The 24,049-nt window shown below is 32.9% G+C and overlaps 1 protein-coding gene and 1 long non-coding RNA gene across 3 annotated transcripts; one reads left to right on the forward strand and one right to left on the reverse strand.

Annotated features, from left to right (window-relative positions):
- Window positions 1–2,047: 2,047 nt before the first annotated feature.
- On the forward strand, window positions 2,048–6,122 carry LOC140833773 (mitochondrial ATP-independent inner membrane protease subunit 2-like). 2 transcript variants are annotated; one of them, XM_073198164.1, is made up of 5 exons: window positions 2,048–2,200; window positions 3,482–3,654; window positions 4,753–4,936; window positions 5,706–5,812; window positions 5,911–6,122. In XM_073198164.1, exons 1-5 carry the CDS (start codon window positions 2,129–2,131, stop codon window positions 5,990–5,992), a joined length of 618 nt encoding a protein of 205 aa, XP_073054265.1. In that variant the 5' UTR covers window positions 2,048–2,128; the 3' UTR covers window positions 5,993–6,122. The 2 variants fall into 2 exon arrangements, with proteins under 2 accessions (XP_073054265.1, XP_073054266.1); XM_073198165.1 differs by having other exon boundaries at window positions 5,920–6,122.
- A 15,777-nt stretch (window positions 6,123–21,899) lies between these two features.
- On the reverse strand, window positions 21,900–23,303 carry LOC140833646 (uncharacterized). Its single transcript, XR_012118514.1, has 2 exons — window positions 23,224–23,303; window positions 21,900–22,216 (listed from the first exon to the last, which is right to left on the reverse strand). It is a non-coding gene; the product is annotated as an uncharacterized lncRNA (long non-coding RNA).
- Between the last annotated feature and the right edge of the window lie 746 nt (window positions 23,304–24,049).

The following is a 24,049-nucleotide window of genomic DNA, read 5'->3' on the forward strand; positions in this document are numbered from 1 at the left end:
GAATGTAAAAATCGGCAGGATTGGATAAAATAGAAAGAATCCATCTAGGTTGAATTGGATTCGCTAAATAAACGTAATGTTTTTGGACCTATAGTCCTTACACCTGAAGGTGAAAACCTGTTGGATACAAATGGGTTTTTATTCGAAAGCGAAATGAGAAAAATGAAATAGTAAGATATAAATCTCGACTTGTTGCACAAGGTTTTTCTCAAAGGCCTGGAATTGATTATGAAGAAACGTATTCTCCCGTGATGGATGCAATTACGTTTCGGTATTTGATTAGCTTGGCCGTATATGAAAATTTATAAATGCGTCTTATGGATGTTGTTACAGCTTACTTATATGGATCACTTGATATTAATATATATAAATATATGAAAATCCATGAAAGATTTAAGATGCCTGAAGCACAAAGTTCAAAACCCAGGAAATGTTATTCTGTGAAATTACAAAGATCATTATATGGGTTAAAGCAATCCAGTCGAATGTGGTATAATCGACTAAGTGATCACTTGATGAAAAAGGGATATGTAAATAATTCAATATGCCCTTGTGTTTTCATTAAGAAAACAACAGCCGGATGCATAATTATTGCTGTATATGTTGATGATTTAAACATCATTGGAACGAATAAGGAAATTCAAGAAGTTGTGTCATACTTGAAGAAAGAATTTGAAATGAAGGATCTTGGAAAAATCAAGTATTGTGTGAGTTTACAAATTGAACAAAAAGAATGTGGAATGTTTGTTCGCCAGACAAATTATACAAAAAAGATCCCTAAACGTTTTAATATGGATAAATCAAATCCTTTAAGTACTCCAATGGCTGTTAGATCATTAAACATAGAAAAGGATCCATTCCGTCCATGTGAAGATGATGAAGATATTCTTGGTCCAGAAGTACCATATCTAAGTGCTATCGGTGCCCTTATGTATCTTACAAATTGTACAAGGCCTGATATAACTTTTGCCGTAAATTTGTTGGCAAGATTTAGCACATATCCAACAAAGAGACACTGGAACGGAATTAAACATATATTCCGTTATCTACGAGGAACGACAGACTTGGGACTTTTGTATTCAAAAGATGTCCAAGTATAATTGGTTATGCCACTGCTGGATACTTATCTGATCCACACAAGGCACGTTCCCAAACTGGATATGTATTTACTCGTGGAGGCACTGTAATTTCTTGGCGTTCACAGAAACAAACGCTCGTAACAACTTCATCAAATCATGCCGAGATTATTTCACTACATGAAGCAAGTCGTGAATGTGTAAAATCAATGACCCAACATATCCAAATCTCATGCGGATTATCATTCGACGAGAAGCCTGTGATACTATATGAAGATAATGATGCATGTGTTGCTCAAATGAAAGAGGGATACATAAAAAGCGACATAACTAAACATATTCCTCCTAAGTTTTTCGCATTCACAAAGGAGCTAGAGAAGAATAAATGTATTGATGTTCGTCACATTCAATCAAGTGAAAACTAATCAGATCTCTTCACAAAGGCACTTCCTACGACGATATTCAGAAAGCACATATATAATATTGGGATGCGCAATCTATGAAATTTGTGAAGAATTTTTTATGTCAACATGAGGGGGAGTTTACGTGACATCACTCTTTTCCCTTACTATGGTTTTTATCCCAATGGGTTTTTCTTAGTAAGGTTTTTAACGAGGCAGTATAAAAACACGTAATGAAAATCATTATGATTGTCATCACAAGGAGGAGTGTTGAAAAATAATATTTAAAATGTGTGTATTGAATATTTGAATATTGAATATTTGAATGTTGAAAATAAGAGTTGTAAATATTGAAAATTAGTGTGTGATGATGTAGGTAATGATGTATTTTATTTTTGGATTATTTATAAAGAAATTCTATAAATAGCAATATTATAAAGTGTGTAGTTCGACGAATTTTGAGAGTTTGAAATTTTTATTTTTTATCGTAAATTTTTACTTTTCACAGTGCTGATAAATAATTATTGTACAGTAAGATTTTTGTATGATCATAATAATAATAATAATAATAAATAACAAAATATATAAGAGAGGAAAATATATCATGGATGGTTTGAGAGAAAAGTGGAATGCTAAATCCACGACTCTGCAATGGTTTCGCCTTCAACCTGGTTGCGCTACATTGCTAGCAAAGTCGAATACTCCGTCTCTCTGAGCTATAAGGTCATTCCCATCTTTCAATTCTTATGTGTATTGTTTCCTGATTCTTGGCTGGTGGAATCTTGTAAATTATTTTAGTTCATATTTTTTGTGCTAATGGATAAAAGGGTTTTAAGAAGATTGTGGGGTGTAGTTCTGATATATGTGCAAGGGGAATGGTGGGTTTCTTGAAAATTGTGTAAAGATTGAATCTTTGTGTGATTGTATCCATTTGTATATTCTATTCAGAAGAAGGTGCCTTGTTCAACGTGAGAAATGGGCTATTGTTTGCGTTTAGAAAAATTAGTGCAGATTTCTTAGAGCTAGATTCTTGATTTTGTTTGGATTTTGAATAGCTATATATAGTTTTGGAAGTTAGAAATTGCTAAGCAAAAGGGAAAAGAAAATTTACTGTTCTTGATACTTGGAGGCAAAATCTCCATGAAAATGCTGCGGAAGAGCATCCGAGAAAATTCTTCTTTTACTTTCTTACCTTGGTTTTATGTTTTTCCCTCCATCCATAATCATCCCTTAGTTTTATTATAGATTTTTGTTTGATTAATTATAGCGTAGAGTATTGTTGTTTTTCCTAAGTTGAATATGTGAGTGGAAGATCTTAGATTGTGATAGTTTTCTCCTTCATTTGTCATGCTTGTTTTTCACCTTCCTCATTAATACGGAGGGTGTGGACTTTCTTTAGAGTTCTTGACAAAGAAAAAGCAAGAAAGGAAATGACTTTGAATGAAAGAGGATCTACTTGGATGCATTATTATTTTTCATCTTTTTCCATGACTTATAACACGTTTGGAAGCTAAGCAGGAATGTCTGATAATATGCATACCTGTATGTTCGTGAATACTTTATGGTAGAAAAATCTGTAATATTTCGCAATGATGTAACGCTTTCATATATTGTCAGCAGTTAATATTGCTGTGATAGGCCATATTTGGGGAATAGTTTTGTGTTTCTTTGTTTGCCTTAGGTTTGAACTTTCTCATTATTTGCCTCTCTCAGGTACATGGTAGAGAAGCTTGGATTTGGTTTATTTGAGCTTATTCTCAGAACTCTGTGTTCTTCCAAATGGGATTTGTTTCTCGTCATGTTAGCAGGAACTTGTATAAGTATTTTTCAGAGGCACAAGCGGGGATTATTTACCTCAATATCTATGATCACCTTTCTCTAAAATTGGTTATTTGCTATTTGGCTGTGCCTGTAAATATAAGTGTATTTTCATGGTCCTGAACGAGTACAGTTTTTTGGGGATTTTTTCAAAACTTGGCCTCTGAAAACTTTACGTGCTTGCAGACGTATAACCAAGGTAAAATTACAGATCGTGAAGTATTTGATACTGTGTGGAAAAATGTATTCCAAGGAAAGTTGACATTCTTGCACTGGAACAAGGGAGATGAAATGGCCCCAACAATAGGGTCTCAGGGTGGAACACTGCTTGTTAGGAAAATTCCAGCTGCAGATCCGATGTATGTTTTTTCATATCTTAAAACCAACGTTATCATCTTGATCAGCTTACCAGCTGCAGATCCGATGTATGTTTTTTCATATCTTAAAACCAACGTTATCATCTTGATCAGCTTACATGACGGAAAGGGTTGATTGGAAGTTTTTATGTCTCTACACTTTTATTGATAAATTTAACCTCATTTCTTAACATGTCTTGATACTCTACAAGGTTTTCCATTTACCTAAAATGTTTTACAAGCATTGGAAATCAAAATTTTAGAGACTCTTCAGTGGCTAGCATCATTTCTCGTCATGGTTAAGATTTCTAATATGTCTGGTCTAAATTCTATTTCGACCTCCTATCATTGATATTCAAGTTTGTGAATGGGAAAATTGCAGTTAAGATGAGTAACCTTGGCTGTTGCTCATGACTGTGTTGATATTTTTCCTGTGTTTTGTTCGAGCTCGGCGCCTACCCTAATAATTTTTATTTCAAATTTGAGTAGATAGACAGGTTTGCCTCCATAACCCCATAATTGTATTCTTTGGTTTGAACTTAGTCCCATGTTCTTGCATAAAGTTTGTTGGATCTTCATGATGAATGTTATTTTTTCACAATCAAGCAACATGAAGAGTTTTTTTTTTCTGTGATTGCTGTGAATCTAATTTTTGGTGATGACATGAGGCATGCCACATGTTATTAATATATTATGCGTTTCTTTAATTCATGGTCTTATATTATCAGGTGAAGCCCCATTAAGTTCCATGTTCTTTAATGAAGTTTGTTGGATCTCAATGAATATTTTTTTTATTATGATCAAGTAATATGACATGAAGAATTTGTATCTGGAAATTGAGATTGAGTTGAATCTAATTTCTGGGGGTCTGATGAGGCATGTCAAAAAATATGCTACTACTGTTTCATAACTTCCAGTAAATATGGTCTGGAAAATAAATACCTCTTGACTGCTTAACGTGGTTATGATTAAATATTCTCTCAAGTCATAATCATGCATAGACGCGAGAATCAGCATCAACGACAAGATCTATCATCTAATATTACAGTCCAAATATAATAGATACAAAAGAGCGCCCTTATGAGTCTGTTCTTGTGACAGGCACGTTTATGTTGGAGATGTAGTAGTCTTGAAGGACCCTACAGACTCCGAAAAGTATCTCGTCAGGAGGTTAGCTGGTATTGAAGGCTATGAAATGGCTTCCACTGATGTGAAGGATGAGCCTTTTGTTCTCGAAAAGGGTCAGTGTTGGGTTTTGGCGGACAATGAAAACTTGAAGCCTAAGGTATTGGCTTCTCACTCAAATGATATTTCCTTCAAACAAGTATAAAGGGGTCTTAACATTCTCTTATGCATTGCACTTAAAAATGTCGGGAACGTAAACAGTTTGTATTTTGATGGTTGTGGAAGCAAAATGCAAGTCTCTCTGAAGGAGCATAGGAAGAATAAAGTATGTTCAAAGTGTTATGCACAGTATATTCGTCGGTGGCTTTAGTATCACGAAACTGATTTGAAATATTTATGCCAACATCTTTGGAAGTGTAAATGAACAAAGGACACACTTCTATATTTAATTGCTACCATTCTACCGTTATTTAATGCATTTGCTACTGATAATAGAAAACACTTGTCTAAACTTAACGAGGGCGATAATTCCAAACTTTACCATGCCTAAATTCCTTATTCTGCATCCATGTCCATGCTGCACCATAGTTCAACTCAAAATTTCCTCTGCACCCTCGACACAAACGATATTCTTTCAACATCAGGAATTAAGTTTAATCATGGTTTTACTATAAAGTCGAGATTGTTAAACTAAATTAAACATAGTTGTGTAACAATGAGGCTGTAGATACTGAGCTGGATCTAGGATTTCAGTAGAGACGTGTGACTTTGTAAATCTGTTTTTTGTTTGGGAATAGGACAGCACTTCGAACTCACATTTCTTGAAAAATATTTTATTAAAAATTGAACTTTCTTAATATGAAGGGGATCTCTGATTCCCTCTGAGGCTATTCATCTTTATCTGATGGTCCGATTTTGTGGCCTGACAGGAAGCATCCGATAGTCGAACATTTGGTCCGGTGACGATGGCAGACATAGTTGGTAGGGTCATATATTGCTTAAGAAGCGCTGTTGATCATGGCCCTGTAAATAATAGGTAAACCATTTTCATCTGCATTAATATTTGTCAAAAATATTCTTACATTTCTTTCGGCATATTTGAAATGGTGATCGAAACGTAATGTTATTTTTCAGTCATTTCAGTACGAGGAAGGATTCGCCGGTCCTTGAAGTAGAACTTGACGTCGATGAAATGGCGAGAAATCATAAACCGTAGACCACAAATCATGAAGAAAATCTATGTTCTTCTCCATTTTTCTTCATGGACCCTTTGGAGTGTAAGTGTTGATCTAGATTAACAATATTTTTTAAATGATCTCAATTCAAGGACAATGGTTTACGCGATACTAATTTTGTTGGACCAGATTTTTTGAAGTAGAATTTAAAAGATAAATAAATAAAGGATAAGAACCAAGAAGAAGCATTTGTGTCAGATTTAGAGTTGAGCTTAATTTTTATTTATTTATTTTTTAAATGGAGTCGAGCTTAAAATTTAACGAGGAACGATGCAAGCCAATTCGCATGACTTCAGATTTCATAAAAAAAATGGTGACGTTTCAAGATATCAAAATTGGGACGAGATCTTAAGTTCCAGAGGTTCTTTTAACAAACACATAGTCACTGAAAAAAATATCTCACAAATATTTATATGTGAAATGAGTCAATTCTACTGATATTCACAATAAAAAGTAATACTTTTAACATAAAAATAATATTTTTTCATGACCCAAATAAGAGATCTGTTTCACAAAATACGATATGTGAGATCGTCCCACACAAGTTTTTGTCCTCAATTTAAGGATAAAACAAATTCACGAATTTGAGAATGTTAAAAAAAAAAATAATAGTTTTGTTCTAAACAAAACTTATTACTTTTACAGCTAAAACAAATTTACATTTATGATCATGAAATTGGTTGTCATAACATTTTTTGAAAAAAAAAACTGGCTTGGATTATCATTGAGATTGAATTTGAGTCCGATAATATTTGTTGCGAATGCATTCCACTGTGAGGTCTTGTTGATGGTAAATCTGGCTGCTCTGATAAAAACTTGTTGAGAATCAGATTGACTGTGATATCGATTGTTGATAAATTTCGCTTATGTTTAAAATGAGAAGACCACCTTGCAACCTCTGTGCAACCGTTTTTTTAGTGATGATGGAATTCATTGTAGTTATATGTCGAAGCACAATGGGTAAACCTGTCACTAAGACAGTTATCTGCAAATAACGTTAGCGAGGTAAACCGACAAGCCTTCCTTGCAAGCATTTATGCCTGTTATTGTTGTGTGTCCTTACTTGAAAATTCCATTGATTTCCCAGTGGTTTCCTATCAAGGCACAAAATTATTATTATTATCAATTTAATTAATTATATAAAACTGGAATATATAGTCAAAATTCAAGAAAATTGTTCGATTACATTTCCACAAATTTTAATTTTTTTTTTTTGGAACATTCAAATTTAAGTTTTTGCAATTTTATTTTCACCATCCTTGTAATTAAAAATAACTAGTTTGTTTTCCCTTAAAAACTAGTTTTTCAAATTTATAAAGTTAAATAAATTTTGAATTCCATGAAATTTAATTACCAAATTATCAAAAACATCTGATATGACATGAACAACGATCGACGAATTTATCCGAGAAAAAGACTACGAATTCGATCTCTTGAAACCATGACGAGGAGATGAAAATATAAAGCATACATAGAGGAAACGTAATTTTTTTTTTTAAAAAAAAAAAAAGGAGAAAAGAAAAACTAAAGCTTTCACAATTTAGTTTCGGTGCATCACAAACTATATTATATAGAGATAAATAAATGTATATTTTGATTTTTTTAACAAAAAAATTATATTACGATAATAAATATTTAATATTTTTAGCATCAAAACGACATTGAGTTGGTAAATTATTTGCATATAAGTAAAGTTGGAAAAATATCATCACTTTGATTTCATGTTTTTTTCGATGTCCGACTAAAATATCAGTAAATCTAACTAGATTTTGTTACAATTACCACAATAATGACCTCATCTCAAAATTATGATAATAAAATTTTAAATTAAAATGAAATATAATAAATATAAGAGTAGGTCTCTTGTGAGACGGTCCGAATATTTATCTATGAGACATGTAAACCATATCGATATTCACAATAAAAAGTAATACTCTTAGCATAAAAAATAATACTTTTTCATGGATGATCCAAATAAGATATCCATCTCACAAAATACGACTCGTGAGACCGTTTCACATAATTTTTGCTAAATTATAAATCTAAAATCAAACTCAAACTCAAACTCAAACGCAAAAGAATTATCTTATTATTCTTATTCAGAAACTGAACTAACCCGAACAATCAAAATAAACTGCGTGATTTTGATCGAGATTTAGTCAGTTAAAATTAGAACAATTTTTAAACCAATTAAACTGAAAATTTTATTTGGTTCAACGTTTAGATGAAAATTATCCAAATAAAAAGATTGCTAATATAATTTTAAAAATTTCACCTAGTAAGTAGGAAAATTTGCAATTTTGATCATTTATGTTTGCTTCTATATGATTTTGATAATCTATGTTATCAAAGTTTAATATTTAGTTATTTATCATTAAATTTTTGACAATTTTAGTCTCTTTTTATAAGGAACAATTGCCGCTTTTCCCAAAACTATAAGTGATAGTAAATGTGAAACTTAAAATTTTAAATCATATAACAGTCAAAGTGTCACGTTTCAATTATTCTCATAATAGACAATTAATTATTACACTTCAATATTGATAATGTGATATTACACACATTAGCTTTATGTCAATGTCATGTTTTTTTTTATTATTTGATACTTTACATTTCGTGTCATACCGGAAAAAACTAAAATTAGAGGAAAATATTAAAATATAAGAATATGACTATAATTTGACAACTTACAAAATCTAAAAGAACTAAATATACAAGATCAAAAATACAATTTGTTTCTTTTGAATATATACTTAAATAAACTATATAAAAATCTTCTAAAACAAATATTGAATAGTTCTTGTTATTTTCATATTGCTAAATTTGTTTATTGTTTACAGAAAGTAACACAAATATGTGGTTAAATTGATAATATTATATGTTTGATTATAATGTAAAAATGATAGATCGATATACATTGCAAATTTTTCTTCATAGAACAGTAAATCCATTTTTGATGATTAAAAAAAAATCATTTTTGAACATTCACTATTTATGTTATACTTCTAATGTTATACATCGTATTTTTCAATGTTGTGATTTTATTTTCCAAATTAAATATTTTCATTATAATATATGCGATTTAAATTATTTAATTTTGCTAATTGTTATAACCATCAGAGAAAAGATATAATAATAGAGAGAATTCAGGTGCAACTTTCATTGAACTCAATCACCTTATTTATAAATAAAAAATTATAGGATACAAATCTTTACATATATCATTTTGTCATATTTCAAATCTAATAGATAAGAACGATAATCTAAAATAAGAATATATTTATAACACTCCTTCTTAGATGATTATTTGCACAACAATCGATTCGCCAGAACCTTGATTTTGCAAGATGGATGCTTGGTAAATTCACCGGGACTCAAATGTTTCCTCGTTAAAACCTTGATAGTAATAGTAAAACCCTGTGGGAAAAATCTGAGCAAAAAAAAATAGTAAATCAATAAACACTTATTTGAATGTCCTCCCGAAAATAGATGCATCTTATTAAAATCTTACTAAGAAAAAACTCATTAAAACAAAATTCTTGTGAAGGAAAAAGAGTAAGAAATCTATCGCAACTTGTTAATTATCTCATTTAAAACCTTAGTACGAAAAACAGCGTTGGAAAATATACATAAGGGTAAAAGAGGGCAACTTTGATTGCTCTCCTAATTACAAGTATCATTTGAAATTATTAACTCTTCTTATTTCGATCTTGTACACTGATTTACCAAAAGTTGATAAAGGTGATAACTTTGTAAAAAGATCGGTCATATTATCTCCAGTTATTGTTAATTTTTTTTATGTAAATCCACAGTCTGTTTGAGATTACAAAGAAAATTACGTATGTGCCTTTCTGATTGTCACTGTCTTCAAGTTGGAATAAAAATGTGTTTTAGTACTTTTTCTGCATACTATAATTTATGAACGTATATTCTTCTAAAAATGTCCAATCCATAATTATAGATATAGAATTTTGTCTTTTCCAAGTATTTCATCATTAGTTTATATTTCAAATACTTGACCATTTTAGTAACCTCTTTTCAAGTGTACTAAGCCGAATGTATCATATGTATCACTATCATTTTAAATGGTATAATGACATGTTGCTCTATTGAAATGATAATTTTGAAAGTTGAATATATGTAACGTTTACCTCTTAAATACTATTGAAATAATTTTTTAAAAAACTATGACCGAAAAATACACACATGCATAAACAAATAAATAAGTTAATCCTGCATTTTTAAAAGTCATCCAATCACTAAATAAAAATAACTGCAGTTAAACAAAATCTTAAAATGTGACTTCATTAAAGGAGTTATTATTTAAAAATGAACACTAGAAATCTGACAATCATCAAAGCATAAAAATCATGAACATTTTGAACTACTGTTTAAAACCCATGACTCCTAATCATATTATGCGGAAGAAATGCAAGGTCCTCAGGTTATCAAGTGCACCTCCAGCTTCGCCTACTCAGTCTTCAGCGCCTCAAGTCCCCACATCCTCATAATCACCTACATCAATCACACCCAGTGAGCCTAAAGACTCAACGCACTTGAACCGTAATTACAAGTACATATACATATCATACAATATGAAAAGTACTTTAATTAAAATAAGTTTCATGATCTTTAAAAGCATGAAATTAAACGTATCATAAACATATTCAAATCATATCTCATCATATCATCATATACATGTTCATTTTCCTTTATTGAATTCAGATCATTAGTTGTGACTTTCGTATAAGCTCTAAGTCGATGGATCCATCTACGTATAACCGCGGTACCCGGCAACGGGAACATCATCAACAGTTTTACTCTATGTTCGTGTTCGTATTAGTCACAACCAATTTACCTCCTTCAAAACATATTTATCACTTGTAAATTCATGTATATATATACATTTCTTTAAAACCAAGCATGTAATGTGTTTTACAGTATTAACATAAAAATCCATGTTCATAATCAATATGTAGATTTTATATATGCTTAAACAGTTGTCGGGGCACTGCCAGGACTGCTAACATAACTCGGTTGCAAAAATGATCGATTCCCAATCAAACTTATCGAACACCTTAAAAACATATTTGTAATCATTTCTTAGGCATAAACTCGAGAACATACTTTAACTTCTATAATTTGATTAAAACTTAGACCGGGTCTCGGTTTTGACCCAAATCTACCCAAACTTATCTATAGTTAAGAGACTCCTAACCGAACCCCCGTATAACCAAATGAAACTCTCAATAACCTCGGTCACAATGAAATATCAACACCCAAAACGAAGCATGTCTACAAAAATCTCTAACCCTCAAGTACAAGACTAGCACCTAGGTGCCAAGCAACAACGGTACAAGGGCTGAATCTTGAGTGCTGTGGCGCCTCTCTTGCGAGCAAAAATCGTAAAATTCGACCTTGCAGCCAACTCTATCCTATGCCCAACCAGCCCAGACCAGGCTCGAACCAACCCTTGACTAGACCCCTTAGGACCATACTGGACTCCCTTGGACCGACTTACCCCATGTCTACCCCTTCATCCGATCGAGCCATCATATGCCCTAAAACAAGAAAAAAAACATGATCAGCCTCATACCAACCCAATCCACCTCTGAACCTAGCTCTTAAAATCATTAACCAGACGTGATTTGAGTCCTCTAACCTCTGTAACGTACCGTATTTTTAAACTATTTAAAAATTTGCAGAAAATTTTAAAATTTTCTTAAATATAAAATAAACTTTCAAATTGTAATCATCGAATATCCGTTCCCAAAAATATTTGCAACCAAACGTTCAAAATTTAAAATTATACTAAAGCATTTGTCTAAACATCATGATAGTAACATAAAAAAAAGTATTTGAACATTGCATAAATTCTTAAAATAAGGCGGTCCTCGGGTTTAGCCTCCCGCTGTCTCTTCAAATTCATCCTCACCTGCATCGATCAAGTCTAGTGAGTCTAAAGACTTAACATGCATAAACTTGAAGTAACGAGTAATACGTAATAAAATTACATGCAGCTTTAAAATAGAACGTACATACTGGAACTTGAAATTGCACTTAAACTTGAACATACATACATAACATAGACGTGCCATTAAAACTTTTCTTAAACATGCTTGCATACTTGTACATACATAAACTTCATCATTTTGTGTAGAGGAATGTTTCAAAGCAAGTGACCCATACATAAATACGCCTGATCAGACTAAACCACAGTACTGGACTGACATGAAAGATCCACTGTCACATACATGAGATCCTCGTTCATAATTTAACGGGTGGATTGGTCCCTGGTCATACTTTACCGCTTTCCAATCCTGATCTAAACCCGTTCATAATTTAACGGGGTGGATTGATCCCTGGTCATAGTTTACCGCTTTCCAATCCCAGACATAATTTGGTCACAAGACATTTAGCATACCTCAAAACATGAAAATATTTTCTTTTGCACGTCGAACATATTTACTTGGCGTTGAGGGATTCATTGGATCTCGCTTGGGGCCACTGCTGCACATACTATTATAAGTTCAAACACTTATCTTGCATAACTTATACGTAGGTAACTCGTGCTCGCTACCAAAGTAAATAAATAGCTTACGACATTCTAGATCACTCGGGACTTGGCCTCGTTTAATAATCATACTAAGCCATGATACAGAACCCCAAAAAAAATCCTATATTTTTACATAAATAAATTTTAAACATCGTACTAAACCATGATATAGAACCCCGAAGCAAATCCTAATTTTTTTTATTTTTCTTTTTTCTAAAGGGACACGGACTCCGTGTCGGGGTCCGGGAAGGGGTTTGGGTAGCCTCTGTATTGGAAAATTCATGAAAATTCACTAACTTATTGATTCATCCTTCCAATCCAAGCCTAATGACCATGAACAAACACCTCAAGACTCATCTTAGGATGCTATTACATTGATTCAAACCCGTACAAACACCCCGAACGTCCCCAAGCATCGACAAGCAACTTCATACAACAATAACTTGTAATTCGACATCGTTTCGCTTCCTACGACTTCTATTACATCCCAAGCCAATCCCGACCCAAACGAACCACCAAATAACACCTAAATATATCCCATAACATATCTAAATGCAGTAGCACAAGCCCGGTGATGCCCAACGAAGCCTGCAACAAATAACTTCAAGAACATGTCAAGAACACATTTTCATAAAAGTCGTAGTTAGAGCAGTCTCACGAAAACTATCATAACTCACTCATTTATTATTTAAATATTTCTAATTTTATATCAAATCAAAGGTATCAAAAAGTTATACATTTCATATGTTGAAAGTTTTTCCAGAAAACCGACCGAAAAAACACAGTAACTAAAAGACAGCAAATTCGAGTTTTCAGATCCAAAAACCGTTTCAAAAGTAATCCAACCATTTTTGCTCAAACTATTACATAACATACACATGATTTTTATACAATAAACATCAAAATATTTACTATGACAAGATCGATGCAGAAACGAAAGAATATACTTGCCTTTAAATCTTTAACGTAACCAAAACGACGACACCGAAGCGGGAAGGATGCGAGAGACGATCTGGAACAAACGTGGCACTACATTCCTTGAAGAAAACCAACGAAAATGTGCTGGAAAAGAAGGGGAGGGGCGGCTGCTCTCTTGGGGAAGAACCCTAGGTTTTTCTCTCCTATCAAAATAATAGAAATCTGAAACGTGATTGTGTGTGCGTGTGTTTAGGTGTGTGCGTGAGTTTAGTAATATAATTAGGGAAGGAAATTGCTTAATTAGTAAGTAAAAGTTAATTAAAACACTAATTTTCTTCTACCACAAATAAAATCTCTTAAAAAAATGAAATGCACAAAAGCTCAACTTTAAAAGTTTTAAAATTCTAAAATTACTTAAATAAATTATTTAGGCTTTACAAATGCTAAAAACTTATAAATTATTTAAAATGCCCCAACCTTAACTTAAATTAAAATATCACGTTTAGAATTGCCAAAATCGTCACCGATCTCTTTTCCTAGATCCCGCACCGAATAATCGTCTGAAACATGAAACTCGAGGAAACATTTTAACGTGCATCACATAAACATTAAAATAATGCAATTTAAATAAATCATGCATCACTAAAATAATTTTAAAATTAAATAAATGATTTAACTATTAAATAATTGCATGAGATTTACGTGTATTGATTTTTGGGCTCTGCAGTTCCTCCCCCACTTATATAAATTTCGTATTCGAAATTAAATCTTACCAAACAACTCCGGGTAGCGATTCCTCGTGTCTGCTTCGGTCTCCCAAGTGGCTTCCTCCACTGATTGGTTTAGCCACCGGACTTTGACCAACTTGGTCACTTTGTTCCGAAGTCTCCGCTCCTCTCTGTCTAGGATTTGGTTGGGTCTTTCCTCATGTGACAGATCTGGAGCCAACTGTAACGGTTCATAGCTCAACACATGCGAAGAATTAGCTAGGTACTTCCTCAGCATTGAGACGTGGAACACATTGTGTACCCCAGCCAAATTCGGTGGAAGGGCAATACAATAGGCTAGTGTCTCAACTTTTTCCAGAATCTCGAAAGGTCCAATAAACCTCGGACTCAATTTGCCTCTTTTCCCAAATCTCATAACACCCTCCATGGGTGCTATCTTTACAAAAACGTGATCACCTGCGGCAAACTCGAGATCTCTCCTTCTCCTATCAGCGTAACTTTTCTGACGACTCTGGGCAGTCTTCATCCTGTCTCGGATCTTGACCACCATGTCTGGAGTCTGCTGAACTATCTCTGGACCAAGTTCTGCTTTCTCTCCGACTTTGTCCCAATAAATTGACGATCTGCACTTCCTTCCATATAATGTCTCGTAGGGAGCCAAACCAATAGATGCTTGGAAACTGTTGTTGTAAGTAAACTCCACTAGAGGTAGCTTAGATTCCCAATTTCCATGGAAGTCAATCTCACAGGCTCTTAGAAAGTCTTCCAAAATCTGTATCACACACTCAGACTGGCCATCTGTCTGCGGGTGAAACACTGTACTGAATAGCAACTTCGTTCCCATGACTGCGTGCAAACTCTTCCAGAAGGATGAAGTAAATCTCGGGTCCCTGTCGGACACAATAGAAACTGGGATTCCATGCAAACAAACTATCTCCCTGATATAGAGCTCCGCATACTGCGTCATAGAGAAAGTTTTCTTCACCGGTAAAAAGTGCGCTGACTTAGTGAATCGATCCACTATCACCCAAATAGCACTAAATCTTCTGACTGACCTCGGCAAACCATATACAATGGTGATATTCTCCAACTTCCACTCGGGGATAGGGAGTGGCTTAAGCATTCGTACTGGCCTCTGATGCTCTGCCTTCACCTGCTGACAAGTGAGGCATTCAGACACAAATCGACGAATGTCTCGCTTCATACCTGGCCACCAATACAAAATCTGCAAGTCTTTGTACATCTTGGTGCCTCCTGGGTGAATAAAATACGGAGATGCATGTGTCTCTGTCAGAATATCCCCTCTGATCGAATCAACCCCAGGCACCCACATTCTACCTCAGTATCTCACAATACCATCTGACACTGTGTAGAGTACACTGCCTTGACCTCATCCTTCAGTCTCCATTTCTGCAACTGCTCATCTGAAGACTGACCTTTACGGATTCGGTCAAGCAACGAAGACTGAACTGTCAGATTAGATAGCCTAGGAGCTTTGCCCTTAGGATAAACCTCTAACCCAAACCTCTTAATCTCTGATTGAAGAGGTCTCTGTACTGAAAGTTATTCTACTACTGCAACTTTACGATTCAAGGCATCTGCCACAACATTAGCTTTCCCGGATGGTAGCTAATTTCGCAATCATAGTCTTTTACTAACTCCAACCACTGTCTTTGTCTCATATTCAATTCTTTCTGCGTGAAAAAATACTCGAGACTCTTGTGATCGGTAAATATCTGGCGTTTCTTGCCGTACAAGTAGTGTCTCCAAATCTTCAAGGCAAAGACAATGGCGGCTAACTCAAGATCATGAGTCGGGTAGTTCTTCTCATGCACCTTCAACTGTCTGGAAGCATAAGCTATAACCCGACCATGCTGCATCAATACTATGCCTAACCCGAGCTTAGATGAACATCAAGCAGAAATGGAAGCTCTATTGAATAATCAATCTGAATCTATTCCAGATGTTGAGACACTGAAAGCCACTGAAGCCCAACCAGAAGAGAGTGCAGCTCCTGAACTACCTACTGCTACTGAAGGAAATTCTGCAGAACCAACTACTGCTCAACCAGAAGGTGCCTCTACTGCTTTGATTGTTTCTCCTGCTGACTCTCCTTCTCGCATCGCTCATCTTGCAAAAATTAGACAGCGTATGCTTGAAAGAACTCCATCCTCAGAAGAGAAATTTGACCTTGAATTTCAAATAGACATTTTCCAAAGAAATCTGAACAATCTTTCAGAGATTGTTAAACAGTTGTCCTTCGAACATGCTGGTGAAATTAGTGCCTCAAAATTATTCCGTGACCGTATCTCCAAAGTGTTCACTCGTACGGAAGAATCATTGGTCAAATTACTTGTTGAAACCAGTATCTTCCGAAAAACTGTTCTCAAGTCAGAGGAACATCTTGATTGGACAAGCTGATATCATTAAGAATGTCTCTGATCATGATTCAACTATTTGCTCAGTCTCCACCAAAGTTGAAACTATGGACTCGAGGCTTGAAACCATTGATGCCAAGATTAAGTCTCAATCTCAATCTCAATCTCAATCTATTCATGATCTTAATGAACGAGTCTCGAATCAGGCACCTATTCTGGAGATGCTGAATCATGGCATTGTTTCTCTTACTGGCCAGATGGATGATTTACTTTCTCGAATTCAGGCCAGTGATGCCAAAAAGGGGGAAGCAGAAGGCAGGAATGAAGAAGGCAGAACTGGAGGATATCATGCAGAATCCTCCTTCAGAAATCAAGATCATCAGGATGAGGAAACAATGTTCAGAGATATCGGAACTGATGATTAAACCCTTTTGAATCTGTTTTACTGTTTATTTACTTAAAGAATATTTTGCTATTGATTGATATGTGCTTGTTGTTATAACTGTTGTTTTTCTTATTTACTAACATCTAGGTTTTGGCATCACCACAAAGGGGAAAATTGTTAGACTTAATTGTGGTGATGAAAGTCAAAACCAGTAGGCCGTAATAGCTAAATCAAAAGACATTATAAATTGACAGAAGCATTACTTATCGGCTTATAATAAGCAGAATCAGAACTCGGCTTATCAAAAAAGAATCAAAATTTAGAAAATCAGAAGCATAACTTATCACAACTTAACGTCTTTTGTTTGATCATTACAGTCTTAAATGTTACTGTTACTTTGCCTAGTACTAGCATTAATTGCACCATTAATGCTGTACAATGACATTTAACGTTCCTTACTAGTTTTGGTATGAAATAAGACTGATTACTCTGAAGCTTTCTGCAGGACTCTTTTTAGGTAATAAAGCTGATTTTACTCAGGAGTCTTAGAAGCCGTTTTTTTTATTATAGACATTGGTTTCAAAGCTTTCTATATATAAGGGTCAATCCTTTATAGAAAACCAGATTATCATTATTATCAACTCAAAAATTATTCCAACGCTAGTTTGAGCTATCATCAACTACTATTTATCTTCAATATCAACATATAGAAAAATAGCACATGCTTTATAATAGATATCTGATCTTTTAAGATCATTTTGTGATGCCGTTTATTCACCTCTTAACAAGCTATATACTTTACTACATCTTGTTGAGAAGAGTCTATAATCTGGAAAAGAGTCTTTTCCAGAACTTTGCTATATTCATTACATTGTGGTGTGTAAAACTAAGAGTTTCAGTAGGCAAAGGATAAGTCCTAATGAGGTGGGTGTGTACAAGTGTTGTACTATACAAACCAAAGTCTTTTAGTGATACCTTCTGGAAACAGAAGAAGCGGAGACGTAGAAGATTTTATCTTCGAACTTCCAAAAACAATCAATGTTCTATTGCCTACTGTTTTACTAATTTCTCTCTCATATCATCATATAGTTTCCGCACTTATTATTGTGATCTGTTGAGTATTTATTCGAACAAGATAAGCTATAATATCTAACATGATTCTAGCACCCTTTGCAAAAACGTCAAACAAAGGAACGAGTTTATTCACCCCCCCTCTAAACTCGATATCGATCTCCAACAAATCTCTTTAGATTCTTAATATATTATATTATAATCATGAATATCTTTATATTCTCAATGTATTAGATCTTGATCATAGATCTATTCGAATTTATCATGAATATCTCTTTATATAAAATAATCTTGTGCTACTTTAAAGCCATCAACATTATAAAATCACAATATTTCATGATGTTAATGTATTAATAATTATAATTGTGCTACTTCTAGAGCACCAACGAATATATAATAAAATTGAGTATTGATGACACATTGTGTTTCTTCATGAGCATCAACAGAATGAGATTCATCCTTCTTCTCAATTAATTACAGTATTGTGCCGATAACGTGTTATAAACGATAAGAGAAAAAGAGATGAATTGAAAAAATTCATAAAAGATGAAGTGAGTTTGTACTCAGGTGCAACTTTTATTGAACTCAATTATTCTATTTATAACAAAACTAAGAGAGAGAAATATTTAAAGATATTATCTTGGCTTATTTATTTTAAGCAAAAATCTCTCAAATATAAGCTAATAGGAATAATCATCTATATTATATTTATAAAAAATTTGAGTTGAGCACTATGTTGGTTCATATGCATTTTTCTTTACAAACAATGTTAGGATCGGTTGAGGTGTTTAGAAGAGGTGAATAAACATTGATAGGATTCATTGGAGGACAAATATTGAGCTACAATAGCTTGATTCTTAAAATATGGAACATAGAAAAATTAAATCGAGTTTGATTTTCAAATCAAGCGGAAGACGTTCAAAATAATCCTTTGTAAAAACAGATTAAACATATTGAAAAGTATTTAACAGTTATGCAAGTTGAATGAGTAAAAACCTTTTTATTTTTTGAAATTTTTTACCAAACACTTTGTATGCAATATTTTGGTATTTGAAGAACACATAAAATACTTCAACAATATATCTTAAAACAATATCAATAGTAAGGAAATGCGATAAATAAATAGACATGAATTTGCTTATGGATATTCAGATATTAACAACTCCTATGTTACATCTTCTTCCATCTAAAAAGGATTCACTAGACTTTATTAGTATAACTCTTTGTATAAACAAATTTCAATTTAGAACTTATCTATTATCTATTTGAAACTCCTAGAACACTCACGATTGTAGACCGCAACCTCATAATCCGCATAATATTTAATATCTCTTTTTCTAAGACTACAAACACAATCTTTAACGTCTTTGTGTGAAGATTTAACCATCTAAATTTGAAGCTCAACTTTCTTGTATATGTGTAAGTGATTGTGTGTTAGAATTTAATCCATTACATTATATTTATATCTTAAATGTATCATCACATACAAGTGAAATGCTCTCACTAAGCTGATATATCTATCAAGAATTTCTTTCTTGGGCTTGCACTCACTCTAGCTAATATTCTTCTTATAGGCTTCTAATACTTTGAATCATCTTCCAAAATCATGTATTTTATCTTCAATATGTTGTATTTATGGCCTCCAACATTGATTTAAACATTATATACAAAAATATGATCGCTTGAAAATGGTGTGTACGGATTATGACATTGCAACGATCAAATTGGTATTTCTGGCCATTTTCTAAAACTAACTGAGCTGAGTTGATATGATATATGCTTGACGTATTAGACTGTTTGCAATCTAGAACTTGTACTTCATTCACTGCAAACTAGAAAATGCATCGTGTTTTATCAGATTTTTTATCCGATTCAGAATTTTACTTCTGAAGATGATTTGTTTATTATTCTTTTAGCTTCGTAACGCATAATGAATCATTCCATTTGATAAGCCTAACTGATAGATATGACAATAATACCAGAACTGGTCAGACTAAGCTGATTGTTATTTCTGTTCCCATCAGCTCGATTTTGTGACTAATATTTTTCTTAGATAACTTTCGAACTAAATGAGCTGTTGTGAAATATGACTTGCAGAAAATTAAATTTTCTAATCATTAGTTTTGGCGGCTAGTCAGTTTCATCACTGAGATATGAGATATCATCAAAACACTTCTGATCACCATAGACTAAGTTGTGATGAAATTATATTTCAGCAAACTTTTCACTTCTAATTTGACAGCTACCAACTGCACGCTTGATGAAATATGATGTGATGCAATAACAAGTTTTGCCAATAACTAAATTTGTTATCATCAAAATTAAGATTTTAGCATTTCGTAACTCAATAGACACCTCACAAAATTTTTGTTTTTTTGAAAAGCAATGATCTTAATTGGTGTTAGTAGCTCGAATCGAATCTCAATCTTCATGTTCAATAGACAATTGAAGAGCCATCACAGAAAAATTCAAACAGTAAATCACAAACAAAAAATCAACAAAGGAAAAATTCGACTTAAAGTAAATAACACATATGTTGTTTATGAAAGTTCGAAAGATTCTCTTCTACGTCTCATCTTCTTCTGTTTCTAGAAGATTTCTACTAAAAGTCTTTGGTTTTACAATACTTATAAACACTCATTTCAATAGGGCTTAAAACTACCTACTGTTACTCTTAAATAACAATTTTTGACAACGTATAGAAATACTGAACATAAAAACGCTTCCTGTTAATTACATACTCACACGAAAAATAATACATACTTTGAAAAACTTGTGATTAAAAGTTTAGCATAGATGATATTTGAAAGTAGATCGAATATATCTTTATGCGTATGCTTGTAAGTTTTAAGCAAAGCTTTTGAATATCAAATAAGATTGATAACATATAGTAAAAGTGTCGAGAGTTTTTGCCGAATCTTGGGATGTCCATTTAGAGATGATTTACAATGTTAAGATTTGAAGGACTATAATTCAGTCATACCAATACCATAACATAAATAGTACTGGATGCTACATATCATTTGTCTTATTCGAAATATATTATGCAAAAATAAATGCATTGAAGCAATGACATTCAATGACCATATTATTTTTTTATGTACTTTGAACATTCTCTGATATTTGATTTCCTGATAATATGACTTCACCGAGTAAGGAAACACATCCAATGCTATATGCCTGACAGAACAAATCAGTCGTCAATAGAGATATCTTGATAAATCAATAACAGTTGTCTTTCTGAATTCGATAGACACAAACAGATCTTCTGAAATAAGTGCGATGGGTCTGCTTAAAATGTGGACAACTGAAATAGCTTGTTTCTTGAAATTTATGGAACATCACCAAAACTTTTAAATACTTAACATACCATTTCAAGTGGATATGTTAAGATAAACCATTTTTTAAATCATCTAATTTTAGGACGATGATTTATTTAAGAATGTAATATATTTCTTGGCAAGCTAAAGTTTAATATCTTCTCCTCTGATTTCATGGATCAAAATTTTTTGTTCCTTTTTTGAAGTGGAATTTAATGTTTATTTTTGTTTTACATCATTTGCCAGTGTTGAGGTTGAAGAAAAGGGTGGATACTCACATCAGCCATGATCAACATCACATATGTGTTTTAGTAAAACAAATGTTAAAAGTTGCAAAAGAACCAAAATCATAACAAGATCTGTAAGATTCATATTTGCGATTTTTCCAATAAATTAAAAACAAATATTCTCAATTTTTTTAAACGTTCTTGGAAAAAATCTGGTTTCAATAGGACTTGCTGAGAATGAAATTGGGTTTCGATATCACTTGTTTAGAGCATTGAATAATTCAATATGTATGTTTGACATCGACTCAAAATCGAAACCATGTACATTAATATTTGTTTTTTGCCCCTTAATTCGAGCGAAAACGTGTAAAAGTTGATGGAAGATCGATGCTGAAAAGTTTAAGGAATAGAGACGAATTCAGAATCAAAACCGAGAATCGAATTTTCTTTTCAACTTCAAGAATAAATCAATACGATTAAATTTACAAGCTCATTCCCTAATTATCAGCATCTTCGATCCTTCAAGCTTTACCTCCTTGAATACATTCAAAAGCTGTGTCCACCATTGAATTCCATCCAGAAATAGGTGGCTCTGAATTGGAATCTGGAGCTCACGAATTTCCTATCAAGATTATCAAATTATAATTAATTACATAAAGCTCGAAAATATAATTGAAATCCCTGAAAATTAATTAATATGAATAAAATAGAAATATAAATTCTTCGTCACCTTTAGATTTAAAAGAACTTATAAACTTTCGGTTTCGTGTTTTTAAGATGAATTTCTGATTCAATAACTACAAGAAGTTTAGTACTTACTGTAATATTGAAACTAGTTGATATGCCATGAACAACGATCCTTTAATTTTATCGGAAAATATGACCAAACATTCGATCTCTCGAAAGCGTGATGAGAAAATGAAAATATGAATCATGCATAGAGAGAGTAAAAGATAAACTAAATCTTTCACAAGGTGTCTTTGGTGTATCACAAACTATTGCTAGGGTTGCTTTATATAGAGGTAAATCAATGCATATTTTGATATATATTTTTTAAAAAATAGATTATGATGATATGTATTTAAGATTTTGCGTATCAGAACGAGATTGAGTCAATAAATTATTTGCGTAAAAATAAATGGGAAATATATCATTATGTTGATTTCATGCTTTTTCAATATTCAACTAGAATGAATAATATATTATTTGCGTAAAAGCAATGCAGGAAAAATCTCATAACGTAGATTTCAACCATAAATATCATTGAAATGATATAACTTAATATAAAATGGATTTGAAATTCATTCTAATTTTGTCCATGAGTGAGTCTCATGTGAGACCGTCTCACGGATCATAATCTGTGAGACGGATCAACAATATCCATATTCACCATAAAAAATAGTACTCTTAGCATAAAAAGTAATACTCTTTTATGGGTGACCCAAATAAGGATCCGTCTCACAAATAATACCCGTAAGACAGTCTCACATAAGTTTTTGCCTTTGTCCATATACGGAAGTCAAATGTGTAATGACAACATTAACGCAATTATATATCAATATTGGTGCAAAAAACACAATGAAACTGAATTAAATCGGAGCGGTTAATTACGGATTTTCGGCAACGTACTAAATTGAACAAGAGCTGGAATTTCGGACATGTTAACACCAAGATCTAAGTCTTGATTTTTCTTCCCTGGTGGTCTACGGCAGTTACCCGGTGGTCAGATTCGAGTGGAGGAAAAGGGCGACGGGAACAGGGGAAGGGTTTATGGTTTTGGGGCTTTCTTCTTTTGATTCTAACTATGGTAGGTGGTGTGTGTGTGTATTTGTGGGCTACTAATAATATTAACATGGCAAAAACTTGTGTGAGACGGTCTCACGGGTCGTATTTTGTGAGACAGATCTTTATTTGGATAATCCATGGAAAAGTATTACTTTTTATGCTAGAAGTATTATTTTTTATTGTGAATATGGGTAGGGTTGACCCGTCTCACAGATTGTGATCCGTGAGACGGTCTCACATGAAACCTACTCTATTAACATATCCTCAATAGTCACAATCTTGAGTATTTTAACACTTGTGTATTATTTTAATTTTATATGTATTTTATATATTTTAAATCTCCTATATTCTAAAATATATATTTTTAACATACTTACAAATTTATTTGACATAAATAATTATTTTAATTAAACAACTCAATAATTATTCTAATTATACCAAAATTATGGATAATTAATCACATGGCCTTACATTATCCAATTCCCTAAAGATTTAAGCACAAGCACAACATGACAAAAACTTGTGTGAGACGGTCTCATGGCTCGTATTTGTGAGACAGATCTCTTATTTGGGTTATATATGAAAAAATATTATTTTTTATACAAGAGTATTACTTTTTATTGTGAATATAGTACGATGTTGTCAGAACTGAATATGATTCCGATATGGT

The sequence above is a fragment of the Primulina eburnea genome, chromosome 6 (genome assembly GCF_022965805.1).
Source record: "Primulina eburnea isolate SZY01 chromosome 6, ASM2296580v1, whole genome shotgun sequence".
Classification (NCBI taxonomy): domain Eukaryota; kingdom Viridiplantae; phylum Streptophyta; class Magnoliopsida; order Lamiales; family Gesneriaceae; genus Primulina; species Primulina eburnea.